General features: G+C 33.6%; 1 protein-coding gene across 1 annotated transcript; it reads right to left on the bottom strand.

Annotated features, from left to right (window-relative positions):
* Positions 1–12,749: 12,749 nt before the first annotated feature.
* Positions 12,750–21,109, bottom strand: LOC141392766 (uncharacterized). Its single transcript, XM_073965735.1, has 3 exons — positions 20,906–21,109; positions 15,026–15,488; positions 12,750–13,331 (listed from the first exon to the last, which is right to left on the bottom strand). Exons 1-3 carry the CDS (start codon positions 20,971–20,973, stop codon positions 12,903–12,905), a joined length of 960 nt encoding a protein of 319 aa, XP_073821836.1. The 5' UTR covers positions 20,974–21,109; the 3' UTR covers positions 12,750–12,902.
* Between the last annotated feature and the right edge of the window lie 134 nt (positions 21,110–21,243).

Raw genomic sequence — 21,243 nt, 5'->3', positions numbered from 1 at the left:
GGGCTATATGATGGCGTGGACCTATACCTACAATTTTCTGGGGGAAAGTTTTATACGCCTAAAGAAGACTAAATACCAAATTTCAGCCATCTCGGTGTGATAATGAGGCTAAAACGTTCAAAATATCGAAAATCGGGAGATATTGTATTATGGGGGCTATATCAACACGTGGACCTATATAAACATTTTATGGTACAAATGTTTCTTAGCCTCTGGAAACACAAAATACTAAGTTACAACCGATTCTTTGGTCAAATGGGTCTAATACATTCAAAATATATTAAAATGACGCGTACTTTATAAGGGGCCTTATGTGGAGGCTATACCAAAACGTGGACCTATATAACCCAACTTTGGTAGGAATGTTTTCTGGCCTCTGAAGACACAAAATACCAAATTACAACCAATTCGGTTGTAAAATGGGCCAAATATCTTAAAAATTCCATAAAACGACGACGCGTCATTTTGTATGGGGGCTATACGAAAGCGTGGACCTACATAGCCCGCTTTCAATACCAAAAGTCCTACGTAAATATAACATATTTTCCTAAAATTTCATCAACCTACGTCAATCCGTTCGCACGCTAGAGTGATTTCCACAGACGGACGGACATGGCTATATCGATGTAGAATTGCACGCTGATCAAGAATATACAGTATGCAAAGTTCATATTCGTACACACCTAAAAAATTAATAAAATCGTTATTAATTCCATATTTTATGTGCAAATATGAAATAATTGATAGGAATTACCATAACGAAGCATGGTAGAACAAATACAAGGTAAAGTTAATACTACAACAAATACAACTCGAACAACAACCACAAAGGAATTTGTTTTTGTTTGTAAACCTTAGTGTCAACGTAAATGTAAACAAAACAAGGAAATGTCTATAAATTATTGGAATTTAAAAAACTAATAATTTTTCACATTTGATTGAATATTTTGGAAAACATGAATGAAAACTCGTTAGATTTTCAATTTGAATGTTTCCATATCATTCCACTAAATGCATAATTTCTCGCAGAAAGTAGAATACTTGCAAAAATGTTTCGGGTCGCTGGTAATTCATTGAAAAAAGAGAAGATGTTTCAATCATTTGCTTTTGAAAACAAAAAAACACATGTTTATTAGGGCTTCATTCTTTTCAAGTTTAAGAAAATACCACACATATTAACAAATATTGTACCGCCTCTATAAGCGGTGTTTTAGTGTGCGGCATGTCGTTCGGACCTGGAGGAGGTTACATGTCAATGATATGAAGCCGTCTTTATGGGAAATAGTTTTTTTTCTGATGAATAAATTTGTTCTTCAAAAATATATATCCCTAATATACATCGAACATAGAAATAAATACATAAAATGTCGAATGGAATTTGACACTAACACTACAACCCAGTTCAGTCAGCTGGGTATTGCTGCTACCTTTTCTTGTTCTACCATGATAACGAAGAAAGATTTAAGAATAACAAAACAAATTTTTAATTTATTCCGTCATTTAGGTATAGATGGCGCCTTTGTGGGTGGCAAAGTTCGTATTCGTACACCTATAAGCACTATATATTTGGAGTTTTTAAGGATTTTCAAAGCAAAATACCGCACATTTTTGTACTTTTCTTCTTTTGGAATGCCTCTGCTATAGAAATATGAAAAAAATAACGGTAATTTTATTAAAAATTTGGCATGAACAAAAAGTCGGACGAATATGTGAAATACTTAAGAAAATTTTTCTAGATATGATTAACTAATGCAATTTATTCCAGAATTTTGGACGAAAATAGCTAATAGTGGTCCTTCTGTAACAATATTCAAGGTCTAATAGAAAACAAATGTTGTCAGCGTTTGGAAATGCAAAGAAACGTATTCCGGGCTTAGGCAAAGTACACACATTTTTGGTTTATACTTGGTGAAAATCGCAAGTTTCGTTTTATACTTGACATTAAATGTATTGAAGTTTTAGAATGCAGTTTCGAAAATCATTTTATGTCGAAAACTGTGAGAAATTGTGAAGAAACATGAAACTGTACAAGTTTTCATACTGTCTGCGTACGACTGAAATTCTCCGCTTACTATGAACGAGGCTTATGACTGCCAAAATCGTGAAAATAATAGTTTTTACTTCTTGAAAATTATATTTCTTTACCGAAGGATCCAAAATGAGTACAAAAATGTCAAAAGAATGAAGTAAATTGTACAGGAAAGAACGAGAGGTAACCTTTTGAAGAAATGCATTAATTTCGGGGAATTTTTTTTTCCTTTTTTTTTCCTAAAAAAATTATTATTCATCGTAATTTCCGATATGTCTTGACATAAAATGATTTTCGAAGCTGTATTCTAAAACTTCAATACATTTAATGTCAAATATAAAACGAAACTTGCGATTTTCACCAAGTATAAACCAAAAATGTGTTTACTTTGCCTAAGCCCGGATTACGTTTCTTTGCATTTCCAAACGCTGACAACATTTATTTTCATATTAGACCTTGAATATTGTTACAGAAGGACTGCTATTAGCTATTTTCGTCCAAAATTCTGGAATAAATGGCAATAGTTAATAATATCTAGAACATTTTTCTTAAGTATTTTAAATATTCGTCCCACTTTTTGTTCATGCCAAATTTTTAATAAAATTACCGTTATTTTAACATATTTCTATAGCAGAGGCATTCCAAAAGAAGAAAAGAACAAAAATTTGCGGTATTTTGCTTTGAAAATCCTTAAAAACTCCAAATATATAGTGCTTATAGGTGTACGAATACGAACTTTGCCACCCATACAGGCGCCATCTATACCTAAATGACGGAATAAATTAAAAATGTGTTTTGTTATTTTTAAATCTTTCTTCATTATGGTAATTCCTATCAATTATTTCATATTTGCACATAAAATATGGAATTAATTAAGATTTTATTAATTTTTAGGTGTGTACGAATATGAACTTTGCATACTGTATATACTTTGTGGAGTCTACAATGATTATTTCGAGTAGTTACAAACGTAGTGACAAACTTTATATACCCCCATCCTATGGTGGAGGGCATGGTACAATGACTGCTAAACCTAAATAACGACGGGACGTACACAAATATTTCACCAACCTACCAAAACAACGCTCTCTGAGCGTCCGTATTACCCAAATACGTTGAGTCCCAAATCACATTTAAAACACAAAATCCGCGACCGAAACTTACTTAAATGTTTTCATTCGTAAAACAAATAATTTTCCTTTGCAATGAATTGTATTTCATGTTTTGTTGGGCTTTTGTTTTTAAAATACAAAACACACACACATACAAACAATAACGTTCTGTCAAAGTTAAACTTTTTCAACTTACAAAAAGTATATGCTCGACGTATTTCGGTAGTTCTCATAAGAATACATGTGTTCTACTTTTTTCACCACACACGCCCTGGGTATACGTCCGTATATAGGTATGGGCCTGAAGTAGAGGTAGGCCAGGTATGAAAATCACTGAGAAATGCCACCCTGCAGCCATGGCTTAAAACGTCAAATGGCATGGTACAATAATAATGGTAGATGTATCTGCATAGCTTATCCCGTTTTACAAAAACATATGAAACTTAGAGCTTCACTTTTTGTATGTTAAAAGTGCCATATAGTGTAAAAGCATTTCTTTAGCTAGGCTCCAGAATATTCTTGTTGGAAAAGTGTTCCAAAAATAGCAAAAGTTCTTCCCAAACTTATGACGGTGAAAAAATGTCATTCACTTATTTTCTACTTTACAAGTTTGGCTAATCTGACATCGTGATTGCTGGCATCCGATTTGCAGATAAATGTCAGCAGAATTTTTACAAAAATTGTAATTTTTACATTCCCGTACTTTTGAAACAAATTTAATTTAATATCAATATTTGATAAATCGTTCATTCGTAAGTTTTGCTAAAAAATCAACAATTTTATTTTTCCACGCGAATACACATTTTTTGTCCTGTTACAGCAGAAGTTTTTTGTTGGAACAATTCAGCGATGCATCTACCTTTATGATTGCATAATGTCAAAAATAGTACAAAATGTCAACCCTGCTTTTGACAGATTAGGCCATAAAAAGAAAAAAATTGTAATCAGCTGTTAGCTGTGGCCTACCTTTACTTTATTCTACCATGGTGGAGGGCATGGTACAATAATACAGGTAGCATTATCAAGCCAGCTGATGGTAACATAATGTGTCAATTGCATTGAATTGATGTCAAATTTTGACATCTTATGTTACCAACAATTGCCGATGCGGCTACCTGGGTATTTGTACCATGGTGGAGGGTATTAAAACTAACGATAGTATCGATATTTTTATAAGAACTATCGAAAATATCGAATGGTGCGACTATTGATAGTTTGCCAGCTCTAGAACCGTTAGTAAATAAATCCTAGTTAGATAATAAATCTTTTCTTCTCAAAACAGCCTGTTTTCTCCTTTACAGTCACTAACTATTCTTAACATAACTTCTTAACTCATTCTTATTCTCTTCTCTTGTCTTACCAATTTCTACTTCCCTTCCTGTCCAACCTCTTCAACCTAACCCACCATCTCCCCCCACATAGCACATCCCATCGTCATCAACCACACCATCATCTATAACCCTGCGTTTACAAATGACAGGACAGTTAAGTTCATGTATTGATTGTCAAAAACCCAAAACTTGCCTGTGTGACGTAGGCGTCCAGACAACTGCAAAAACAGTTGTAAAATTATGAATGAAAATCGTCGATTTCTTTTTGTTTTCCGTTTACATATTTTGTTTTTGTTCGTATTCTTTTATTTTCAACACATTTCAATTATCGTTTCATTTCTTTTTTACAAAAACGTCAAAAATTTGTTAAGCCTACTGTCTCTGAAAACGACAAATGTATGTATGTGTTAGTAAATCAGAGTTGTATTTGCAGACAGTCTGTCTTGTGTAAACGCCTAGTAAAGGTGAGAACACAATGGATTTTTGTTGCTTATTTTTTCGGCCTCGCTTCAAAGCGCAAAAATGAAATTGTACTGTTTTCAATAGGACATACCACAACGAAGCGAGGCTTCAGGCCACAAAGTTAAAAATTGTTGAACTTTTGAATTCTTCGCCTGGCTTCATTTTTGACATTTCGTTTCGACATTCAATTTGATATAAACACGTGTTCAGTCTGAAAAATAGAATGTGGTTGTAATTTGTATGTTCGGTACTAATTATTTACTAACAATTCATATTAAAAAATTGAATTTTATTTGATATATTGAAATAATTATGTTTATAGCGCCCATGAATTTTACGCTTCGATGTGTGATACCAAGAAATAAGCGGCCTAGTGAAGAAATAAGCTAAGCAGGAAAATTAAGCTAAGAGCTGACTGTGTTCTCACCTTAACAATGTCGTGCTTTGGTATTTTTATTGTTTGGACTCTCGAGCGCCTTTACACAAGGCAAACAAATAACACTTGGCGATCGTATGATGCAATGGCCAGGTTGTACTCCAAATTTGGTATTGTTAAAGTTACAAAGTTTTTCGGCAATTCACACACACACGACCCAAACGCAACGAAAGATCACACAAATGTTTTGATTTGTTTTTGTTTTGCAGCATGCGTGCATACAACGTTACTAACACACTGTCAAAAGTTGCAAATATTGAGAATTTTGTGTGTCCTCTTCTTGGTCGGCTATGATCTATAATCATACAACGCCATGTAGCTTCATCACTCGTTTCTTCCACACCACAATCACCTTCGCACACCATCACCATCTACACGCACAAATCATTCTACACCATCATCATCAGTATGCACACCATATAGCCATCAGTCATACACCATCACCATCTGCGTGCACAAATCACCACCCTGCCAGAAATTGGAAGTGAGTTTCGCACTCCCTCGGCCTAAGAGGTCACTCCGGAGACACGCCAAAGACGAACGTTGGTGAATTACACAAACAATTTCTATAGCCTTATTCATAGCGATTATGAATCTTCACGTAGGGAGCTACTCACAAGTGAGTTGCAGTTCACTTTCACCTGCTCGAGCTATTACGATTGGGCAGGGAGGAGCACAAAAAGTGAACAAGGGTTGACAAGTCGGAAAATGGAAAATAATGGCGCGACTTGTGAACCCTTGAAATAATAATTTGTGTTACCATACCGTCATTTTTTGCACAAATAACTTTGGGATTATTAAATTCTTATTTTTTGCATAAAAAGTAAATAAATTTTCAAATTAATAAACATTTCTAGCAAGAAAAATGTCGGTTATTAAAAATCCACTGTAAAAGAACATGAATATTGGTAAAAGAAAATACAACATTGAAACAACATGGCAACATCTGTAACAGCTGTTCTTTTGTTTTGACAGATATGTGAAAATTGTTTATTTACACTGAAGAATTCGTGAAATTTATTGGAAAATCGTAAAAAAGTGAACAAATGTCGTTTAAAAACGTCATTAAATGGCTACAATAAGTAAATGTTTAATGTTGCATTTTGGGTGATAACAGAAATGGCAAGTTCTGAGGAATACCAAGGAAATGGAGTGGAAGCTGTACCAGCGATGTTAGGACATCACAGGAGATCAATGATTGGTTCAAATGAGGTTCAGCATTTAGCCAATTCCAAGAATTGTAAATACAATTCGTGAAACATCCGATATTTTCTCCAGTATAAGAACCAATTCTATGAATGCTAAGTATAACTCCTAATGCTTTCTTCAACACTTAAACCAATTTAATGAATTTTAAATACAATTTCAATAAATTTCAATTTTTTTTGTTCATGGCATATAACAACCGGTACTTAAAATACTATTCCAGGAAATTGCTTGGTGTAGATACCATTCCACTGGGTTATCGACGATGACGTGATTAAGATCTCAAAATGGTTTGGATCTTTTTGGGGCAACGGTCTGGACTTATATTCCATCAAAATATTTGATTCTATTCAAGCTTGAGGGCAAGTGATTGGACATGCCATCTTTTTAGCACCAGCACCCATTTTTTCCAAGACTGCGACCCCAAAAGTTCCAAATCGTGTACATTACTCTCTCTAGGAACAACAATCGCAGACATGGGTTGCTCCAGATTGGGTCCTTGTATATTTGTGAACCGCTTTATACAGTATGCACCTTTTTGATCTGTCCATACCTGAAAACGGGGAACACTTTAGTTACAGTACTTGCTTGGGCGTTACCGTGAGAGCCATCCCAATCACCATCTAGTAGGTTGGCCCGACACACTAGGTCCATCAAGAATGATCTTCACTTTCTAGAGAGGAAAGCCCAACGATACAGGAGAGAACCCCTTGCTCAACAAGCATTTCAAGTAGGTTTGTATAGCTTTCACATAGTCGCAGTTTCTAATGCAAACAAATATAGTGTGAATAAAGTCCACCACAAACCAGAGTAGTTTTTGCTCAACTATACTCGGGATATTGCAGTCGTCTAAATTCTTATAGGGCAAATGTTGATAGCACCATGCATAGCACTCTTCGTCTTTTAAAGGTGCGATGCCAAACCTAGTCATTTAACTTCAGTGGATAGTTACATCCCATTCTTGGAACTGAAGTTAGACCCAATTTTGTACCAAATTCTGAAAGAATTCAGAGATTCAGACCGAATTCGTAAAGAACTCTGAAAAAATGTTAGCGGTAAATGTCCTAATATTTGTTTTTGTCGAAAACATATTGCGATTAAAAATATAAAGCAACTCTTATCACAATAAGGTAGAATCTATTCCATTTCCAATATTTCAACCATCTTTGATGGTCATCCTCAGGGATTGGCTTTCAAAAACAAGAACATTTGTTTTATGCAACTATAAACAATATGGTAGAAATTTATAATAACAATGATATTTCTTTCTTTTTATAAGAATAAAAACAAAAAATGTTAATTCTTAAGTTGACCTCAAGCCAAAATTAAAACCAAAGAAAAAAGCGTCCAAAGGTCAACAATAACCTCAAAACATAAAAAATTTCTAATTATTTTTTGTTGCTTTCAACCTAAAATACAATTAATTATCATTACAGATACAAAATATTCGTATTTTTTAAAATAAATGACCACACTTAAATTTTTTTGTTCAACTCACTTTGATTTCGTTAGTGAGAAATTTCAGCACAAATTTGCCTCTTTTTCTCACTTTTTTTTACATTTGTAATAGCTAATTTTTTCACGAACGTGAGTTTTGCTTACCCTCTTGTTGTTTATAATAAGGGAAGAGTGAGAACATAACAGCACTCACGGCGATATGATGTTTATAATAGGGGAGGAGGCGAGAAAGAGAAAACTCACGGTGAGATGCCGTTCATAATTGGGCTGATTGTGATTACCTTTTATCGCGTATACCGACACTTCGGAGTGACTTCCAAGACGATTGTTTACATTTATTTACTAGGCGTTTACACCAGACAGTTTGTTTTCAAATACAAATCTGATTTACTAACACATACATACGTTTGTCGTTTGTCTCCCAGCTGTCCATCATTTTTTCATAGACAGTAGGGTTAACAAATTTTTGACATTTTGTGAAAAAAGAAGTGAGATGATAATTTAAATGTGTTCAAAACAAAAGAATAGGTACAAAAACAAAATATGTGAACGGAAAACAAAAAGAAATCTATGATTTTCATTCATAATTTTACAACTGTTTTTGCAGTTGTCTGGACGCCTACGTCACAATGGCAAGTTTTGGGTATTTGACAATCAATACATGAAGTCAACTGTCCTGTCTTTTGTAAACGCAGTGTTAATGATTCAACACATTTGAACAAATATAGAACATTTTCTATCTGATGATTATATGAGGCGGTGGTGCAGTGGTGAGCATACTCGCTTTGCACTCTGAAGGTGCGGGTTCGCTTCCCAAGTCAGGCAACAAAACATCACATTTTTAAAATGACAAAATTAATGTAGACGGAAATTGCAAAGAATAATTTCTCTAAAAGAGACGAAAAATAAAAAAAAATAAAAATGAAAAAAATAGATAAAAACAAAAAGAATTAAATAAAAATATATAGAAAAAATTTTTTTTCAATTTCTAGAACTATCGCGGAAATTATCTTTTAGAAGTGTAGCTGGAGTGACTTCCAAGACGACACGCCGGCGTGGTTCATTTCTTCACAACGGAGGTAACTTCGGGGTGACTTCTGCGACTATCGCCGCGACTGTTTTCATCGCCCTGGGCGACACGCCTAAGTCACTTCCGCGATAGTGTTTGCTTGCAGGGCATACATACAGTATCGGCCAAAACTAAAGCACCCCCTCAGTAAATTTTTTTGAAATGATAATTTTTTTATGAAAACTAAATTATAAATTTATTTTTTATTTTTCTTTTTATTTATTTATATCTTTATAATTGAAAAATACAAAAATAAGGAGATCAGAATTTAAGAAACAAAAGTTAAAATTCAAAAAACATTTTAGGTCGCAAATATAAGCGGACAAAACTAAAGCACCCCCCATTTGAGGTACAGCAAAAACTATTGAAATCAATATTTCGTTGCTTATCCTCTCTCTATTCTGGATGACACAATCACTTCTTTTAGGCATAAAGGATACTAAATTATTAATTATTGCAGGCGAAATAATCGGTTTTCGGAAAATTTAGCTTAAATCCTCAAAATACTGATAATCTTAAGGTACCGTTATATGGAGGCTATACCCAAACGTGGACCCAGGTCCACGATTTTTGGTGGATATGTTTTGTGACCACTAAGAACCCTAAGTACCAAATTACAGCTAATTTAGTAGGAAAATGTGGCTTAAATATCCGAAATACCGAAGATCGGAAGGTACCGCTATAAGGGGGCTATACCAAAACATTAGCCGATATTGTTCATATTCATCTAAAAATGATGCTACAGCATCCACTAGTCAAATACAATACGCTAACGTTTAAAAATTAGCAAAAGAACGAATTGCAGAAGAACGATAGACGCCGGCTTATTCAGTCGACGACCAGCAAAAAAATCATTTCATATCGACTAAAAATGAAGGAGGCAGACTGGCATTCGCCAAGACCCATTTGAACTGTTTTCCGATGAATCTATGCTTAATTTAAAGTATTCAGATGGTAAAAGGCTTGGACCAAATGGGCAACCGTTAAATCCTAAATATTGCAAAGGCGCTGTAAAACATGGAGGCGGGAGGTTTTTTGCTGGTCGTCGACTGAATAAGCCGGCGTCTACCGTTCTTTTGCAATTCGTTCTTTTGCTAATTTCTAAACCTAAGGGATTTAGTATTTGACCAGAGAATGCTGTAGCATCATTTTTGGATGAATATGTACAATATCGGCTAATGTTTTGGTATATCCCCCTTATAGCGGTACCTTCCGATCTTCGGTATTTCGGATATTTAAGCCACATTTTCCTACTAAAATAGCTGTAATTTGGTACTTAGGGTTCTTAGTGGTCACAAAACATATCCACCAAAAATCGTGGACCTGGGTTCACGTTTGGGTATAGCCTCCATATAACGGTACCTTCCGATTTTCAGTATTTTGAGGATTTAAGCTAAATTTTCCGAAAACCGATTATTTCGCCTGCAATAATTAATAATTTAGTATCCTTTATGCGTAAAAGATGTGATTGTGTCATCCAGAATAGAGGATAAGCAACGAAATATTGATTTCAATAGTTTTTGCTGTACCTCAAATGGGGGGGGTGCTTTAGTTTTGTCCGCTTATATTTGCGACCTAAAATGTTTTTTGAATTTTAACTTTTGTTTATTAAATTCTGAATTCCTTATTTTTGTATTTTCCAATTATAAAGATAGAAATAAATAGAAAGAAAAATAAAATATAAATTTATAATTTAGTTTTCATAAAAAAATATCGTTTCAAAAAAATTTACTGAGGGGGTGCTTTAGTTTTGGCCGATACTGTACATAACTAACAGCACATCTTACATCTTTCACACACCATCGCCAGATCAACAACCGAAACACCTTTTAACAACACTCATAGCCACATTCATCATCTACAACAAATAACGCAATCTACACATCATCACATTATAACAACAGCTTCATCTCTACAATCCACATAAGTCAATAGTCTGAATGATCACAATGGACCCCAAGGTCTCCGAATGGAGTGGCTGCCAGCATGGCAGCTACGCATCCTAAACCTTACCTAATGTAGACTTTGCCATGAGCCTAAACCTTATAAAAACTAAAATAATTTTATTTTTAATGAATAGTATATACGCATGATGAGTAATTAACTAACTAGCTGATGAAGAAGATTCTGTAGCTGGTTTTCAATTTCCCTCTCATACCCCATCATGATGCGGATCATGGTCGCCCCCTCGGTCGGCAGGGGTGGGAAAGTGAGGCGTGGGAACGTTCGCAAAAAAATAAGTACCCATTAGCTGGCCCATTACAGATCATTTGTTCCATAGCCTAGCCAACGCAATCGTTGCATCTCGATACGTTTATCTATACTGATGTCGTTGTATAGCAGATACAGCTCGTGGTTCATACGACGTCGATATTCACCGTCAACACAGATTTGTCCTTAGATCTTTCGAAGAATTTTTCTCTAAAACACACCAAGCACTGCCTTGTCTGTTTGCGCAAGTACCCAGGCTTCGGAACCATACATCAGCACGGGTAGTATCAGTGTTTTGTAGAGCGTTATTTTTGTTTGACGAGATGTGGCTTTGTTTTTAAACTGCTTACTTAAGCTAAAGTAGCATCTTTTGGCCAACACTAATCTTCTTCGTATTTCACAACTGATGTTGTTGGTTGTGTTTACGGTGGTGCCGAGGTAGACGAAGTCCCTTACTACCTCAAAATTATAGGAACCAACGTCAACAGTTGGCCCGATCTCTATGGACGCATTGCGCTTTAGCAACTTTTTCAAAGGTTTCAGTTACTTCCTTTACCGATCGGTCTATGATTATGATGTCAATGTCATCGGCATAAGCAAGTAACATATGGCTGTTTGTATATATTCTGCCACTTCTTTTCACCTTCGCATCTGGTATAACCTTTTCCAGCAGAATGTTGAAAAGATCAGACGAGATGCCTTCACCTTGCCTGAAGCCTCTTTTGGTACCAAACTCTTCGGAGAGGTTCTTTCCTATTTTAACTGACGATCGAGTATCAGTTAATATGTGTGTTCGTTTACTCAACATTTGTACAAATTGTTACTGGATGTTGTTCGTTTACTCTACAGTACAATGCAAAAGACCTTAGCCGATTACAAGAAGTTACTGAACTTGTACAAATTTGTACAAATTGTTGAGTAAACGAACACACCTAATGTCATTCTACAAAGCCGGATGAGCTTTGCATTCCACTCACACTTCTTGTCCATTAGTTCAAAATCGCGTAAATTCGAAACAAAAAGGAAACAAATCACAGTCTGAACACACAAAGTCCATATTTATATTAGGCAATTTTCCTTGCGGCAATTGTCAGTTTGTAGGTGAGAGAGGTGAAGCATATGGTAACCCTTTGCCTCTCAACACCCTCTCTCACCCACAAACTGTCAATTGCCGCAAGGAAAATTGCCTAATGTAAATATGGACATATATTGTTTTGACATGTCTCTCCTTAATTTTGAAAATAGAAATACATAAAAATATATTGAAAGTAGCTAAATTTTCAGAATTAATGGAAAATATGAATGAAAAGTGTGTAATTAAATATAAAACATACATTCAAAGGAAAGGCTATTGTTTTTCCTGTTCATTTAATATGTATTATGTGTTTTTTGTTCAAATTTCCTTAAAATAAAAGAAACAAAAAGTGAGAAAAAATTATGTTTATATGAATGACGAATGATGTCGTGGGAACGGGTTAATTCGTGTATTTATTTCAACAGGCAAACAACATAATTCAAACGCACGTAGGAACATGCTATAAACACGCCTTAATAGTTTTCATTTCACATTTTGCATATAAGCTCTACTTTAGTTTTCATACAATCTAATGGATGATGGTTTAGTATCCGCGCAAAGCTGTGATAAAATCTGATATTTTTGTTCACACGTAAGTAATATTGATACACCAGGTCCAGAAAGAAATCCTTTAATGTTTATTCGAGCAAAATTAACAAATGACAACAACTTTTCAAGTAGTTCCATTAGTCTTTCTTCGCTTAGAAACACAACATTTTCCTGTCCATAAGCAAGTTTAGTTGACGTTTGTTCAGTTTTCTTAGATTTCAACAGTTGCTGTGGTATTAAATTGTTACATGTTAAATACTTTTCAATTGCATTGAATATTAGCAAATGATCTGAATAATTATTTTCAACTTTGAATTCAATGTATTTCAAAAAGGTTATTGGATTCAAGTCATATATGGCCTCATTTATGGGATATTGAGCAGTAGTTAGTTTCTGAAAATAAACATAAGAGGAAATAGGAGTAATTAGTAAATGAATATATGTATGTATATAGAGCTAGTCAAAACAATCTTTTCGAAATATATAAACGTTATGTTATCGAGTACGCAGACAATTGAAACAACTAAGAAAAGACTATATAACTCATCTTATCTGCTTGGTGGTATTGTTGTTTAAGTTATTTCTGGTAAAATACTAAAAGGCAATGGGAAACCTAGTTCGAATTAGATTACGCCGCACAACGGTTCAGAAATCAATTTTCCTGACCAAAACCCCAATTTTTGTTGTCACCGATTTTTAATCTCTATGTGTGTTTCGACAATAATCATAGTGAAACAGAGTTAACGAAAAATTAGTTCGAATTTCTGGAAAAGAGCCAATTTTAGCTAATTTAGGAAAATATGACAACATCGTGAAGATTTTCCGGTCAATGTTGGCATATAGTAGGTCTTCCGAAAAATATGTACAAGGTGGCGCAAAAGTAATACTCCTATCAGAAAATGCTATAAATTTTGCGATTGGCCCCTAATGTCAGTTCTGTTTTGACATTTGTGTAGTAAATACATGCGAAATACACGTTAATAAACATTGTTACGCTACACTGCTCCAGAACGCGGAATATTGATGACTATTTATTTGACCAATAATCGGTCGGTGACTTTGGCACAACGTGAATTTGCTGGCCGTCCGCTCCAGATTTCTTTTTGTGGGGCTTTTTGAAGTCTCGGGTTTATGTCAAAAAGCCTCAGACTCTTTCACCTCTTAAAGACAATATCCGTCAAGAATGTGAGGACCTATCGCCGGAAGTTTTGGCCAAAGTGTTGGAAAATGCCATAAAAAACGCTCAAATGACAATAAACTGTGGCGGCGGACATTTATCTGACATCATATTCTCGACTTGATGCAAAAAAATTTAAAAGACCAAATAAAAATAACCCACAAGAAGAATCAAAGTTTTTTAATTTTTTATTTTTGAATTACAGCCAACAAACATCGGAAGTTTACTTTTGCGCCGCCTTGTATATAGTGTTATTATCTAATAGGAACACTACAAATTAGCGGTAGTGTACGTATAAAAAATACGTATATGATGTATTATTTTGTTTAAAACATGGAAAGAGTAATCTAGTTTTTGCCTCGATACCAGTCCAAATTGCTAATGTGCATCGAAATTTCAAAACGATCCTTAAACCCCGCTTAAACTGCACCTTAGGGGAAACTTTGAACTTTGGTTCGCTAAGATGAGTTCGAATTCAATGTAAGTTAATCTAAAGACTGACGTATAAAACCTTTATTTACTTTCGATACATTTTTTGTTGTACGACATCAATTAATATAAAACTTCGAACATGTTTTCCATTGGAAAAGATTTACTTGACAAACTGTTTGTCTGTTCCAGTACTGCAAGAATCTACTAATTTTTACTATTTTTCCGATAACATAAAGGAAAAATTGTTATCGTAGTAGAAATTTGTTGATTCTTGTAGGTTCTGGAACAGACTATGTATGTATACTCTATGTAGAGTAGTGGTCTGTTCCAGTACTGCAAGAATCTACTAATGTGTACTATTTTTTTCGATAACATAAAGGAAAAAAATGTTATCGTAGTAAAAAATAGCAGCTTCTTGCAGGTTCTGGAACAGACCATAGATAAAAAATTTATTTTTACCATAGTATTATGCACTTACCTTTTTAATTTCGTCCAATAGCTCTTGATTAGGAAATTCCACAGCAACCGCAAACATGTTTATCAATTGATCATTGCCAGCAGTTCCTAGAAATGTTTTCAAGTGATCGGCACAGAATTTTTTTATCCTCGTAAACATATATTTGTCGCAAAGCTTAAACAAGCTAATGGTGTCGCTAAGATTAAGTTCTGCAATCTCTGTTCGGGCATCTCGTATATTATACAAAATAATACGTAAGTTTCGAAAAGTATTTGGATCATCATCCGGCAGAGGAATTTCGGTTAATTTCGCCTCTAAAAAATCTCCCGAAAACATCGATTCAAACACTTCCGAGTACAAACCGAACACTAATTTTTGACCAAATATAGTCTTAGGCACTCCCAGATTTTCACCAACAATAAACTTACAATCAACAGTGGTGCATGCATTATTATTCAGTTTGGCTTCCATCTTTTCGGTTGCACTATAAAGACAATAAAAATAAATAGGTTTAAGGTCGGCTTGCTACCGCAGTTCCAGTATGTAATGCTCCAAGAAGAATTTGTTCATGATTTTGTTACACAAATCTACAAAAATTTCTTAAAAAATTGGTCTGTTCCAGTACTGCAAGAATCTACAAATATTTACAATTTTTTTCGATAACATAAAGGAAAAAATGTTATCGTAGTAAAAAATAGTAGCTTCTTGCAGGTTCTGGAACAAAGCATATGTATGTATATTTTGTATCTTAAAGGGCACATCTTAAATCAACAACAAAACAAATCATCATTATTTTTGTCTGTTTACTTGCTAGTTATTACTAAAAGAACTTTTTCCACAAAAAAGCAGAAAAAAGAAAGCAAAAAGTTCTCAATGAAAAAAGTCGAAAACGATAATTTCCATCCAACGAATTATGCATGTTCCAGAACCTGCAAGAATCTGCAACTTTTTTCTAACATAACAATTTTTCCTTTATGTTGTCGAAAAAAATAGTAGATTCTTGCAGTTCTGGAACGGCCAAAAGTATTTGTGTAAACAGTTTTGGTCTGTTCAAGAACCTGCAAAAATCTACTAGTTTTATTACTTTTTTCGACATCACAAATCAAAAATTGTTATCGTAGTAAAATTTTTAGATTCTTGCAGCATTTGTTTTTTGTTTGTATGAAAAATCATATATAACATACAGTATGCAAAGCTCATATTCGAACACCTCACAAAAGTTAGTAAAATCTTTATTTATAGCAGACATGGAAGTAACAAGTTCATTAATTTATTGGACAGAGAATATTTAAGAATAATTTACATGAAACAAAAATATGTTTTAACAATGGTACAATAAGGAAGGTAGAAAAGGTTCGAAAAAACGATAGAAATTCAACCCTACACGTATGCGCGCTTCCTGGCAGAATTGTTATACTGGCATATGCAACAGGTTCCCTTGTTTGTTTGATAATTGGTGTGTCTTTTTACTTACTAAATGTTGCTGAAACAATTTTTTCAGCAACTTTTCCATTTTACAACTGTCAAAACTCGAACCATTTGTAATAATTATTTTTAATTATCGAGTACGCAGACAGGCATATTGTTTGTCATTTTATCCAATTCGCGAAATTGAAAGAAACATAAATATTTATTTTCACATATACATACATCGAAACACGGTCAAAAACTTATTTTAAAATTAAGTTTGATAAATATATTCTTCTACAACGGTTCTGTTATTAACGATTTCTTTGCAATTCATTTTGAATCTATTTTGAAAACATTTTTAATATTTTTCAAGACAAACACATACACACACAAAATATAAACTTCACATTGACACTAGTCGGTCACTCAGAAAAAAAATTGAAATCAGATGTGAGCTCTGTTATACCCTTCTATTTATACCATGATTTTAACTACACCATTTTCACATGTAATTCGAAGAATTTCATTTGTAATTTGATTATTTCATTTGAAATTCGAAACATTTCACTTGTAATTGGAGAATTCCAATTGAATTTCGAATTATTTAATTTGTAATTTGAGAATTCCATTTGAAAATCGAATTATTTCATTTGTAATATGAATTTTTTCATTTGCAATTCGAATTATTTCATTTTTAATTCGAATTTTTATATTTGTAAATCGAAGTTTTTCATTTGGAATTTCAAAAGAAAAAAATCAAATTACAAATGGAACAATTCGAATTATAAATGAAATAATTGGAATTAAAAATGATGAAATGAAAAATTCAAATGGAATTCTCAAATTACAAATGAAATATTTCCAAATTCAAATGATATTCTCAAATTACAAATGAAATAATTCGAAATTCAATTGGAATTCTCAAATTACAAGTGAAATGATTCGAATTACTACTGAAATTATTCGAATTACATGTGAAAATGGTGTAGTTCCATCATTTAAGGGTAGATGGCCTTCAGAGTCGTGGCAAAATTCATATTCGAACACCTTCGGGGAATACATTTTCGCTGTTTTTGAAGGATTTTATTACTTGAATAATCGTGCGCAGGTCCCTACGTCTTAAAATGAACACATATTCTTCAATAAGTAGTCTAAATTGGTTTTTAATTATTGAGAAGGACTCCGAAATTCATGTCACTGAAATAAATATGGGCAACTACTACGCAAATCCTGGATTTAAATGTCGAAATGCAATCTAAACAAAACTTACTGCCTCTGTGTGTGATATATTTTCGCCTTTTTTCATTCATATGAAACATTTATATTTATTTTTTATTTTTCTCTAATAGTACGTTTATATATAACGGGATTTAACAAACCCACTGGGTTTTAAATGTCAATTCCATTGCTTATATTTCAAATAAATCCTTAAAAAGAAGGTTAATCCTGTAAAAGGCTATAATATAAACATGGCCTAACATATGAACTATTATTCAGATAAAAAAAAAAAAAAAACATTATTGTGGAGTTTTTAGAAAAGATTACCCTATTCATTACTTACTTTAAAACTCAAGGCCTGGGTACATAAGCTGCCTCGCCTGATTGCGTTGCTTTCCTGTTTCATTTCTGGCATAATAAAAATAAAAGAATAAAGAAGGCCGATCAAATTTCGAACTGGGTTGCCCTTTTCTTTTTTATTCTTTTATCAGAAGCAAGCAAGGCAAGCAGGCGAGGTAGCTTATGTACCCAGGCCTTGAGTTTTAAAGTAAGTAATGAATAGGGTAATCTTTTCTAAAAACTCCACAATAATGTTGTTTTATCTGAATAATATTTCATATGTTAGAGAAAAATAAAAAATAAATATGTTTCATATGAATGACAACATTAAAAAATTATTTTTTCGTTGAATTTTAGAATTGTACTTAGAGTACATTTATAACGAATTTAAAACCAATTAGTGAAGTTTGCCAGTTCATTTTCACACGTAGAAATTAAAAATGTCCTTAGCTTAGGCAGGCTTACATTTTTATGATATGGCATTTATTTTTACTAAGGACCACGTTTTTTGTCGTAGAATAACAAACATTCGCTATTTTTAGCAATATCCATAAACAGTTTGCCATTAATGTTCATTTCATGAACAATATTATTTAGTTCCAGAGAAAATTTTCAAAATAATTTTTCCTTATTTGTCAAATGTTATAACAGATTTGGTTAATGGTATTCTAATGACATCATCTTTTCCTCAGGCTTGGAAGATAGGTCGGGTTGTTCCCATTCCAAAAACCAAGAACGTAAGTGGACCTGATGACTTTCGGCCGATTTCGATTCTTCCGGCTATCTCTAAAATTATTGAGCACGTTATGAGAAATCAAATAGTTCAACACTGTTCTAGTTTGATTTGTCATTCACAATATGCCTTTAGACCTGGGCACAGCACAACACATTTGCTACTGAGTCTTACTGACAAAATTCGGGAAAATGCCAATGTTGGAAAACTAAGCATGCTGATATCTCTGGACTTATACAAAGCGTTTAATTCAATTAACTATAATCGATTGATTGCTAAGTTGAACCAACAGTTTGGGTTTTGCTATACTGCTTGTAAACTTATATATTCTTACCTGTCTGGAAGGACTCAATATGTGACTTAAAATGGACTTCAATCGGATTTTGTATCCATTTTCTCGGGAGTTCCCCAAGGATCAGTTTTGGGGCCCCTATTGTTTATATTATATGTCAATGACTTGCCAATTCACACAAGTTCTAATGATTGTGATACCTTTATGTTCGCAGATGACATGTTTCTGCTCTTTAGTGGTTGTCCGGATTTACCTGATGTATGTCAAACCAACATTAATGACTGCCTGAGGAATGTTGTTAGTTGGACCAGCTGCAACTCATTGTCTATTAATTCTGCTAAGAGCAAAGCCATTTTGTTTCCTGCATCAAATCGCGTTATTCCACTGTTTGATATTTTTATACAGCATGGCAGGGTGCAGGTTATAGACCGACACAAATGTCTAGGTATAATAATCGACAGTGAACTTACTTTCAAACATCACATTGATGCGTTATCAGGTAAAGTTGTATCTTCGTTGCGTAGGATTTATGGTTGCAACATGCACTTACCTTTCCATATAAAATATAAGATTGGCCATGCCTTACTTATGTCACACATTAACTATGGATTTGAAGTTTTTACTGGTACTGTGGGTATCCACCTGAATGGAATATAGCGGCTAGTAAATGCAATAACCCGGTTCGTCTACAACATTCCTAGAAGAAATCATGTGTCAAGTTACGTCATAAGATTTCTTGGATGTACGTTCAACAGATATGTGCATTTTAGGAATTTGATTTCATTCCATAAAATAATAAAGACTGCTAAACCAGTCTCTTTATATAGTGGTTTTAGCTTTGGTCGCTCGTTCAGAAAAACGCAAATTCCTATCCCAAGAATATGGAAAAACGTATTTAGAAGATCATTTTTAGTACGAATAGCTCGAAGCTGGAATCGTTTACCGTCAGAGTTACGGGTTTTCTCTCATTCTAACAATCTTTTTAAGTTGATTTTTATGACTACTGCTGACTAGGACTTATTATTTGATTAATAAATTCTTTCTCAAATTTTATGGTTAGGGAACCATATTTACTCATATTTACTTATATTCTTTGATGTTTAATTTTATTATCTTACTCAGTTGAATTATACTTTGTAATGTTTTTGGCCTTGATGGCTTGTATTACAAAATGAATTAAATAAATAAATATTTTTATTCAATTAAATTTTTACACAATTTTTTAACATTTGGTTTGTCCTATAAACCTATAAACTTTTCTAAATTTTATTTGTCCGAACATCAGAGGGTGATCATCATTTCCGGTGAACTTTTGTATAGGAAACTTCATTTCCAGTGAACTTTTGTATAGGAAACGTCATTTCCGGTGAACTTTTGTATAGGAAAAGTCATCTCCAGTGAACCTAATCCTGAAGGTGTTCAAATATGAATTTTGCCTCGACTCTGAACGCCATCTATCTACACCCTTAACTGATGGAACTAGTTAAAATATATTTTTGTTTCATGTAAACTATTCTTAAATATTTTGTATTCAATAAATTCATGCACTAGTTTCCGCCGTATCTGCTATAATGATTTTACTCATGTTTGAGGGGTGTACATATCAATATGTAGGTGTGTGTGTGTGCTTACGCACTTAAAAAAGACCTCTGCATTAAGGGGAATCCCACAATAATTTTATAATATTCCATAGAAAACTATTAAAATAAAAGTTTTCGTAACTTTATTCAATTATTTAGTTCGTGGAATGGTGCCATATCGCATTTCCCATACTTGTTTTACTTTTTTAAACTGTCATTTTGGCTTTTTAATCATTTGCGTATGATGCACATACTTTAAAGTTAGTATGTCCATCGGAATTTGTAATGCTTTTCATCCAAAAACTTTTAAAAGAATTTTTCATAAATACCTGATGTTTGTTGAAGAATCCTCTTCGATTCCTTCTGTTTGTACATTCCCCATAACAATTTCTCCCATAACAATTTAATTTTTCGTTTATAAAAATTATTGCTTTATCAATCAGTATTACAACTAGATGTCACGGAAAGCAATGGGATACATATTCATATTATTTAAATGTCTCTCCTTCTTTCAATGAAATTATTTTATGCACAGCGAATGAATAGCACACATCTGTTTTGACCAAGGCATATTTAGCAAGGTAGATGCATCGGCGATCACATTAACACCGAATGTATCCAATCATTAGAACCAGGAGAATTAACGGATTATGGTAACAATAAATAA

The sequence above is a fragment of the Musca autumnalis genome, unplaced genomic scaffold, assembly GCF_047663935.1.
Source record: "Musca autumnalis isolate F117 unplaced genomic scaffold, ASM4766393v1 scaffold_2, whole genome shotgun sequence".
Taxonomy (NCBI): Eukaryota; Metazoa; Arthropoda; class Insecta; order Diptera; family Muscidae; genus Musca; species Musca autumnalis.
This window is presented reverse-complemented; position numbering and strand designations above follow the sequence as displayed.